This window comes from Varanus komodoensis, unplaced genomic scaffold (assembly GCF_004798865.1).
Source record: "Varanus komodoensis strain SLA01 unplaced genomic scaffold, ASM479886v1 scaffold4, whole genome shotgun sequence".
Lineage (NCBI taxonomy): Eukaryota > Metazoa > Chordata > Lepidosauria > Squamata > Varanidae > Varanus > Varanus komodoensis.
In genome coordinates this window covers 60,940,763-60,951,316 of record NW_025335941.1, presented here as the reverse complement: position 1 = coordinate 60,951,316, position 10,554 = coordinate 60,940,763, and the positions used below count along the sequence as shown (strand labels likewise).

The 10,554-nt window shown below is 44.4% G+C and overlaps 1 protein-coding gene across 7 annotated transcripts in view; it reads right to left on the bottom strand.

Annotated features, from left to right (window-relative positions):
* Window positions 1–4,738: 4,738 nt before the first annotated feature.
* DLG2 (discs large MAGUK scaffold protein 2) overlaps window positions 4,739–10,554 on the bottom strand; it is a 959,957-nt gene continuing 954,141 nt past the window's right edge. For all 7 annotated transcript variants that reach the window (XM_044442340.1, XM_044442334.1, XM_044442335.1 and 4 more), the window contains one exon: window positions 4,739–8,632. In XM_044442340.1, coding sequence (XP_044298275.1) covers window positions 8,526–8,632 — 107 coding nt within the window. In that variant the 3' untranslated portion in view covers window positions 4,739–8,525. The remainder of the gene's footprint in view (window positions 8,633–10,554) is intronic.

Sequence of the window (10,554 nt, the reverse complement as noted above, 5' to 3'; positions counted from 1 at the left end):
TAATGGTCCCTCACCTCTTACAGTCCAAATCAATCTTTATGAAAAGTCAGAGTCAAAGACAGTACTTCTCCATCCATCTTCCCCCATCACCACCCCATGCTGATATTCTAGTCAAATATGGATCACAATTTGCCAATATTTTCCCCATCTCTAGAATTATTATGAAGGTGTTCTAGGAGAAAAGAACTTCATTGTCTGGTCACTCCATGTACCACTGGAGGTTCTTCAGTGTAACAGACTCTTCATTGAGAGAGGTGACCAGTGGAATGCAGAGGGTTCCCTTAGGGTGTATGGGAGAAAGAGAGAAAGGAAGAGGAAATTATTGAAAGGTGGGAATTAGAAAGTCGGAGGAGAGGGTGGGCAGAGAAGTGCTTTGGGGATCATGGGGAAAAATCCAGCACTGCTGCAACGTAGGCAGAAATTAATGCTAGTGGAACATGGGATTGGCCCAAATTCGTGCTCTCAGGATGGAAGTGATGGGGTCACTCTGTGCCTTACTTTCACGATTCTAGCCACAACCAAAAGGGCTCCCCCACACGAGAGACATTCAAGGCAAAACTGGACAGTCATCTGAGTAGGATGGTATCAGTTGGTGACCTGCAACAGCAATTGGTTGGACTTGATGCCCAAATGATGAGGTCATCACTGAAGGGCTTATTCTATGTTTTTCTACCATAGTAATAAACATAGAATTTCACTGTTTTGGTCATCCAGGTTGATCTCACGCTTAATGCAGGAATCTTACAGATACAGCATTGCTCATAGAGAGCTATTTAACTTCTGCTGAAATGCTTCCAGTGAGGAGCTCCCATCACCTCCCAAGGTATTTTATTCCTCTGCCAAACTCTTACAGTTTGGAAGTTTCTCCAGATGTTTAGCTCAAACCTCCCACGAGCTCTAGGCCATGCCTCCTCGGACTTGGGTTCCAGGCCTCTCACCCTTGTCTGCTCTAGTTTGCCAGTTAGCTTCTGAAAAGTGGATACACTATTCTAGATGTTCACCATCTTTTAGGCTGTTGCCTAAAAGGGAAAGAGCAATCTTTCAAGATTATGGGATGGCTTCCCAATAAAGGTCCACTTGACTGCATCTCTGCTCACCTTTTAAGCTGACTAGGAGTACAAACTCATTTCTTCCAGTGTGCTTTTAGATGTACTTTCACCTTTATTTAAAACATTTCTATGCTACACCAAATTGGCCTAATGCTAACCCTGACTGATTTGTGATGGTTTTGCTATTGATACTGTCTCTTCTTTTGTAATTGTAGTGCCAAAGAAGCATAAAAACGTAGGATTCTTTTCCTGCCTACCTGAAGATAACAGATACTAAACTGGGACCTTCTGCATTCAAAATATGTGCTCTACCACACACCCATGACCCTTTTGTACATTTTTATGTTGTCAGTATTCTTATTGGTGTCATGTGTTTTAAATTTGTAAAAACACAATCTAGTCCAGATGATTGTAGCCCTTGAAATTAATTGGCTTACAGGCATTTTATGCAAGCCAGGAGGGGGTGTGGAACTGAGACTTCCTTCATACTTCAAAACATGTAAATGCCCAATTTCAGCTGTCCAGGTGTCACACCTCAGAGTTTGAGGGAAGGAGGCTGAAACATGGCCAGGAAACCTCCTCCTGTGGCAGTGCTGGTCTCCAGTGCCCTTCCCCCAGAATGCTCGCCCGTCTCTGAGGTCGCGCTTGTGACTTCGGAGGAGCAGACAGAGTGGCTCTTTCTATGCTGGCTGCAGGAGGGTGGCCAGGCACTCTGAGGTGAGAGTCCCACCTTCAACTCAGAGCAAGTTTAGCTTCTGAGGTTAGAGCTGGGACTCCATATAATCCTGAAATGATCTAGACAGTATTTAGTGGCCAAAAGATTCCACCAAAAGCCATTCTGGAAGGTATTTTTTACATGGAGAAGTGTTGGGTGAGGGTGAGAGTGAGAAACCAGAAGACAATAGCCTGTAAGATCAATGCACACCCAAGCACGTGGACAAAGGCACATTCCATGTCCAGCACACCTGCACTAAAGTCTAATCCCAGTTACCAAGGCAGGGTACTCCAGGACTGGTCAAGACGGGGAGAGGGGGGGAATAAGCTATCAATATTGGTTTAATTCTTGATCATGGTTTCCCTGCAGAAATGGGTTCCAGGTCAGCCAGCAGGTGGGACCACAGTGGGCTTCTCTTCTCCACTTGCAATATACAGGTCACTGCAGATTTACCTCTGGGGAAACCCTAGAATTGATGTGGTCGGAAATCCACCTGAAAAGTAGTCCGTGTTTCTCATCAGCTGCTATCAGGCTGTATTTGGAGTCCTACAGCCTGTTAAATACACATGACATACCTTTGCGCTAAGAAAAGATGCACTTTTAGGAGAAGGTTGAGCAACTCCTGACCTTCCTCATGTTTGGCCTACAGTTCCCATTAGCCTTAGCCACCAGAACCAACGATGAAGGCCAATGGGAATTACAACCCAGCAACTTCTGGAGGGCCGCAAGTTGCCCGACCCTGCACTAAAAGTACAAATCCTATATATACACCTACTTGAAAGTATATCACTCATTGACCACAGGAAGCATTGCATCTGAGTGGACCTGCAGAGGCTGGTGGTGGGATAAGGATTTAAAGTGGCATTTTCTTAAGAGTAGAACATTTCCAGGTTTCAAAGATCAGGAAGTGTTCCTCAGAGATCATCAGGTCTAATTTCCAATTCTTATTATGTTTGAAACTGATAATTTTTGGCAAATCAAGGTAAGCATGGAAGAAACAGAATCACCTGAAAAGAGAAACACTCTAAGTTTCTTGGCTTGGTTCACTGATCTCCGTGCATTCTTGTTTTAAAGAGAGACTTAAAGCTGATACCTAAATGGCACCTTGAAAGGGATTTTAGGTGTGTTGGGGGGGGGGGGGAATCCAGCCATCAGTATTGGGATAACTTTAATGCTATACACACAGTTCCTTTCCTACATGCAGATCTTCTTGGGAAACCTTAGCACACAATTTATGCTAAGAAATCCATCTGAAAGTAGTCAGTTTTTCTTATCAGCTCCACCAGTTTCCTATGAAAAATCCCCATAAAGAAAAGAATGGCCCCATTGGAAAGGCACGCAGGCCATGTGTGTGTGGGTAAAATGGCTTGTTGACTGAAAAAGAAGCAAATAAAATGCTCTGCTTGCACATGCATGACAAGACGTTGGGGCAGGTGGGCTTAAAGCCACGATGGGATTTGTTTTGGTTCCATCTGGACCACCGATGGTGCTACAAATTTGCCAGAAGAACTACGAAATAGCACCAGGGTTGTGATCTGGCACACTCCCCTAAGGGTCCAGTATTGCCTTTCTGCCAACCCCTTCCTCAGAGCCCTTCTTGAGGGTGTCCTTACAGGATTTCTGAGGCTGTTAGCACCAATGTTGTCTGAGGGTCCAAAGCTCAGCTACTGTAGGTTGCCTCCCCTCAATGATCCGCCCACAGATCTCTCCAGTGATGCTTGCTGTAAAGATCTCTCTACATCTGCTTGCAGCATTTCATGGTTTCTGGCTAGTCTCATCGGACTCTGTCAAGTCCCACATTTGACTCCTGCATCAGTTAGTGAAGAAAGACCAAAAGGCATGCCTCAAAATTGCCCAGGTTCAAATGACTGAGAACTGGGCTCCTCAGGTTGAGCCTAAATATGTCTGTGAAGCCACCTTGGTGGCACTGAACTCTCTGTCTCTCTTGACTTATAAAGTTCCCAGGCAAGTTATGCATCTTTAGCCTCCCCCTTTGCCTTCTGAGATAGGGTTGTTTTCTAAGACATTTTGTGACTAGGAGGCCCGTACCCAAAGCAGCCATTTTGTGTAACCACCAAAACGACTCTCAAAACTACTCAGATGTGCCATTGGCCCAAAATGTTTTGCAACTCCTGTCTTGGAAAGACACTAATTTTGACTCCTTTGGATCCCATCACATCCTTCTGCAGGGGATGTAAGCCTAAGGGCTAGATTTACCCCAGTCCAGAGCCCCACATGTGGAGAGGCACAAAAATCGGTTTGCCCTCTTCATCTACCTTCATCTACCTCACACTCCAGCCCTGTATGGACATCCTGGGACACCCACATTCCTGAATATACAGCCCTGGTGTGTACAAAGTCCAAAGCACAGAGGACAAGAAGTTTTCAATGTGTCGTCGATGGGCCCAGCTTTTTCTTTGGACTCTTTACCTAAACCAGGTTTTATTCATTTATTTGATTTGCAGCCACCCTTTCTATCAAGAAGGACACTCGAGGTTGCTAATTTGGATAGCAGAGCTTTTCAAATGAAGGATGTCCTATATAAAAAGGGACACATGGCCACCCTAATTCACACGCAGGCTTCATTTATTTTATTTAGTGTTGAGTTTTTTTATTTGAACTTTCAGGTTCCACAAGGATGTCCAGGGACACTGGAGGCAGGGGAAGGAATGTCGGTTTTCACATATGGGGTGGATTTGGGGCTGAAGTTCCATCCGATCTAGCCCTGAGCAAAGTGTGAAACGGAAACTGGGCATGGTCGTGGAGGATGTCCTGCACAGCCAGCACCTCGTCTTCTCTCTAAGCATCAGCCTGGGAGAACAAGCCTTCTCTTGGAGATATTACCTCACTTCAAATTATATGCTTTCCTTTTCTTTGTTTGCTTTTTAAAAAGTGCAAGGGCAACTGCACGCACACACGCACGCACACACAGACACAAGGGAAACAAAGAAAAAGTTACTACGGTAACCAAGGATGGATGGAGAAATTGATTGTACTCGGACACAGTGGTACTGCTAAACTGGAAAGCACGGCACATGACAGAACAAAACATTTACCAGTAGGATAGTTCTCTTGAACGGTTGCATGCTTAACAGAGAGGCAAAAGAAACCATAATGCATGTTGAAAACAGAGTTGAATATATGATGGAAAGATTTTGCTTCAGGCTGTTCAGGTGGCATCCTGACCCAGAGTTTCACCAACATAAACATGAACAATTGTTCCAGTAACTCTGGGGTTTGCCTACGGGTTCCTGAAGAGCGTTCCCCAAAGATCACTTTTCCTACACTGATTAGTTTTAGCTTTTTTAAGAAAAAAGTTTCTAGCCCTTTTGATTTGGAAAACAATATTTTGATAAGTCGAACCAGAGATTTTTTTTTTGGCATGTCTCTAGCTATAGCTGGCCTGATTGAAGCAAAAAATATTATTAATACTTTCCCTAACAACCCATTTAGGATACACATGGGGAAAGACTAACCCTTTTATTCAGTGAGGTCCAGTGATCAGCAAAGCAAGCAATGAATACAGTGTGAATTTATGTTCTCATCAGCTGCTCTTGATAACTCTAAACACCTTTATAGTCGTTTCTTTTTCCCTCCTACCCGGCTTTATGAAATGGAGACAAATAAAGAGGTTGTCTTATTTTACTGTAGGACAAGTCAGTTTTGAAGCTATAAATTACAACTTGCATCTTTAAGAAGTGCTACATAAAAGATTAGCAAGCCCGACCTATGTAATTCTCAGCCCGGTTCTACCCTTTCAAGCCAGTGCCTCACCTACATCACAGGGATGCTCTGAGGATAAAATGGGGAGAAGCAGAATCTTGTAAGCTGCCCTGGATTCGTTCAAGCCTCTAACTGCAATGCAATAGTCATGCAATAAAATTCCACGATATTTTTATCTGACCAGTAAGTGATTTCAGGGGAATACGAAGCTTGCTTAGATAGAGAAAACTGTCAGCATGTTCCCTGCCCCAATTAGCAGAGGCTAGAAGTTTTAGGGTTTTTTCTGCCTCAACAAGCATAGGATTGCCCCCAAAGTCCTTATCTAGCTGTTCCATGCAGTTATAGGTGCTACAACCCACAAATGGAGCTTCCCAGCTCAGGAGGACATTCCCCAGGACTGCCCTGTCCATCAAAATAAATGGGGAAGCCATCGACTTCTATTTCAGGAGCTTAATTTCCAATCCAGGTATGGAAACTAGTGGGATTTAAAGGCATGGTGAATCTGTACTTTCCCCATGGGTCAGCAATGCTGACTTTTCTCTGGATCGTATCATTCGAAGCCTGAACCGTTGTTTGCAAAAAGAGGTTTTATCAAGAGTTGAGGTGTGTAGTGGGGAAATAAGATGTTTTTGCAACTGCAGTTACAAATGGAAGCCATTATATAGAGAGGTTGAATTTGCCAAAGAAAAGCTGTAAGGTGACTGATCTGAAAGGGCCACTTTTTCTCCCCACTAAAAAATAGCCTAGCAGAGAAAGATAGCTTAGAGATCACTGGCCTGGAAAGCTTATACAACAAAGAAGATGAGAATGCCCTATTCTCCAGGCAGTGGCTTAATTGTTTGAGTGGCTGCTTGCGACAGTCAAAACTCCTGAAACCTTGGAAGGTTCTTCCTGCAAAGCTTGTGCTCACTGAACTGGGTGTAAGCCCTGTTGAACTCAGTGGAATTTACTTCTGAGTGTATATGTATAGGATCGCACTGCTAGTGTCTCTGTACAGTAGAGCGAGCAATCCTGTACACGACGTCTCAGAAGTCAGTCCTATTCTAGTCAATGGGAGTTACTCCTGGGCAAAGTGGGTTTAGGACCGCAGCTGAAGCTGATTCTCAGCTTTCTGTGATCAGACGAGAGAGCTGCTGGACTTCTACAGAGCCATAATGTTGGACATGAAAAATAAAATTAACCACACACTGTGGATCCATGTAGCCCAAAATTAACTTTTGCAGACTGACACCCACCATCTACTCTCAGAAATGGGAAGCTTCCACTTGCAGCTTTACCAGCTACTGGTGGCTGCGAAACAAACATTTTTGGTTGGATTCAGGATTTCCTTTCTGCAAAATAAGAGGAAGGAGTCTACTTGCTGAGAGTTTGTCTAACAGATTTGGGGATCACCTGTCCCCCCAGGACACAGCTCACCCCAGCCGGCAAAGTTTTCTGAGTCTCCGGGTGGCATTTTCAGGGAGCTGTGGGAGGGAAGGTTGGGGAAGCCAATGCACATCAGGGCAGCTGATCCAAGGATTTCTTGGACCCATTCTTATCAGCGGCTTGCCAGCAAAACTGCACTGTTGCTTTTGGCAGTTTCAGTAACACGGTTTGGGAAAAGCTTGGAAGAGAGTTTGCAATGTTGGCTTTCTTCCTATACCTATATATCTCTGAAAATGAAAATCGCATTCAAGCCACTGATATTGTATTTGTTGGGTGGGGGAATCTATTTTAATTAAGAAATACATTTCTTTCGTCCTAAGTATATTTTAAGAGTGCTTCACATAGGAGCTGAAATGACAAAAGTAAACAAGAAGAAGAGATGAGAACTAGGCCCAGGAAAGGAAAAAGAACATCTAGAATGCAAAGAAATAATATTATCAGGAATCCTCTAAAAATAACAATATTGGGATAGTGCAACTTGAAACCCCCACTTTGCATTTTACAGCCAGCCAAGGGTGAAAAATAGTTCACCTTTCAATTACTTAATCTTTACAAAATATCTCACAAAATATTTTGTCGCCTATAGAAATTAGCGCCTATACATCAATATAGATTCTTTAATAAATTATTCCATCTTTAAGTGCCTTTCTATCTTTATATAAATGATAATATAGACAATTAAAATAAAATGTAAAGCTTTTCCCCAGTTGTACCCCTTTTCGTCAAGTTTAAGTACCCTGGACTCCCACGGTTTGACGTGTGTTTGGCATGAATGCTTCACTTCCCACCGCATCTCATTGTCATTGTGAACCAAGTGAAATGGTGGGTCTGAAGTGGTAGGAAAGATAATGCTCCAGAACAGTTTCAGGAAGAAAGAGACTGGGGGAGGGAGGGAGGGAGGGAGGGGGGGAGGGAGGGAGAGATGTGCATAGTTATATGAAAGTTAAGGTGTAGCAAATAGAAATGTGCTATGAGCAAAACCAGCCCCAACTTCCAGAAAAAAGCATTCAAGGTCTTTGTGGAGTTCAGCAGATAATGGATCGGGTTATGTAGGATACTATCCTGCAAGGTGCAAGGTACTTTGCTTCTCGTCTAGAGAACCAGCTAAGAACAAGTTTCCTCCATCTTTGCTTCAAACTCCCATCTTACCGATTGGAAGCCAGAGCTCCTTGCAGGACCAAGAGTGCTGGGGACTTCTTCTTCAAAGCAATCAATAAAAACACACCGAACTGAGCCAAGAATACAGATTTGGGATGTAGGCAGAGATGCCGGCCAGCTCTCTTGGACAGTGGGCCTCTGCGCCATATATCTGTCCCTGTGAAGGTGTGGTGAGCACACAGTGACCGTTTTTGTTTTGTTTATATGGCAAAAGTCGTCTTCTTGTTTAGGCTTTTCTTTTTCTCTACCCTTTATGACCAAACCAGTGTTTGTCCATGGCTTCGAACACTTCGTGTTGTACATTCAGAAAAAATTCACATTGACTGCAAGAAACATAAAAGTAACTCCCTTCCCTCCCCCCAAAAAATCACCCCTCCCCAAAAGCGTCCAAATAAGATAGGATTATGTTTTCTTCTAAATACTCTTCTGCCATGATCAGAGGTGAATTGGCTAATTTATAGCTTTTCCTTGGAAGGAATCCAGATGAAAGGCCCAGATTGTTCTTCGATTACAAGCTTGCATTGGTTATATATATCTTCTAAGGTTTCTCCTTGGACAATAGCTGTAGGAAAGAAATAGATGTAATTTTTCTTTTTGGTAAAGCTTCTGAATATTTGTATTGCCAGTGATGTATGATAATAGTAGTTCTCCCAAATTCTGGATGCCCAGCCAGACTCCTAGCCTGAGCTGAACATTCTCATGCCTTTCCCACTCTTCTGGGAAATAGAAGCATCACTTCCAAATCAAGTGAGGTACTGTTTTGTCTCTCCTCGGCACTAGATAGGGCCCATCTTGAGTATTGTGTCTAGTTCTGGGCACCACACTTCAAGAAGGATGTAGACAAGCTGGAGGATGAACAGAGGAGGGGCAGTAAGGGTGATCAGGGTTCTGGCATCAAAACCATTGGAGTAGGGATTGAAAAAACTGGGAACATTTAACCTGGAGGAGAGAAGACGGAGTGGAGAGTGGATAGCACTTGAAAGGCTATCAGGCGGAGGAGGGCCAGGATCTCTTCTCCATCATTTGTTTATATTTATTTATTGGGTTGATAAACGGTGCCCGATAGTCCCAGACGGGACTCCCTGGGTGGTGAGCAAACTCTACTGTTGTTGTTGTTGTTGTTGTTATTCGCATATTACATTTCTATGCCCCTCTGTAGTCAAAGCTCTCTGGGCATTTCACAACATTATGGCCACCCATCCAGATTTCAGCCAGGCCCAACCCTGTTTAGCTTCTAAGATTAGGCAGGATCATGCACTTCAGACAATATGGAAGAGTATAGAGCAGTGATGGTGAACCTTTTAGAGCCTGAGTGCCCAAACTGCAATCCAAAACTCATTTATTGCAAAGTGCCAACACTGGAATAAAACCTAAATACTGAGGTTTTAGTTTAGAAAAAAACAACTAAATATGATGCTGCAGATTCAAATATGCCAGGGGGACAGCACAACATCAAAAGGATCTCAGTCTCTTAATTAGAACATCTCTTTGCTAAATCTTAGATATTAAATTTTAATTTTTCATAAGAAAACTCAAAGCTAAAACCTTGTGTTAATAAAAACAAATATATTAAAACTCAAAGCCAGTCCAAGCAAATGTGTATATATCCTTGGCAGCGCACTGACCGGCCATGTGAAAGCTTGGATGAGTCATGGGTAACGAGTCGCAGCTCGTGACATCATCGCCTGGTGCCGCTACTGCTTTCCAAGCATGGGCATGGCCCCTATGCAGGCTGTTATCTGATGCTCGGCTGGTGGGGCGATGCTGGGGTGACTTGGCTCACGTGCCGACAGAGAGGGCTCTGTGTTTCCGCTGCGGCTCGCGTGCCATAGGTTCGCCACCACCGCTAGACAGTGCATGTGTCACCAAGAGTGTAGGACACAGAATGACGGGCCGATGTTCCAGGAAGCCAGATTTCAGCTGGTTGTCAGGAAAATCTTCCTGACTGTTAGAGCAGCACAGCAATGGAACCAATGAGCTAGGGAGGTGGGGGGCTCCCCCACACTGGAGGTTTTCAAGAAACCATCTGGCAGGGATGCTGTAGCATGCTTTGCATTGAGCAGGGGGATGGACTTGATGGCCTTATAAGCCCCTTCCAACTCCACTATTCTGATTCCCCTGCCCCAATGCTCCATTGCCTCGCCTCGCCTTGCCTTCTTAGCCTCGCCTTCTTAGCCTCGCCTTACCTTGCCTTCTTAGCCCTGCCCTGCCCTGCCCTGCTTTCCTTTCTGCACTGTAGCCAACACATTCTGGATAGCCTGCAGCATCTCCGGGGCAATGGTTACCATTTGCACGGAGGGCACAAGCGGATGCAAAACCAGGTGGTGGGTTTGGGGGTCCGACCCCCAGGCAGCTCCAAGGGTTGATCCTTGCTGCTCTGCAGAGATCGGGGGTGCATCCAAAAGTTTCAGAGAGCTCCAGAGTGGTGGCTGGGGGTGCTTAGCAATTGCCCGTTGATTAAAAAGTTGCCCAAAAGTTGCCCAA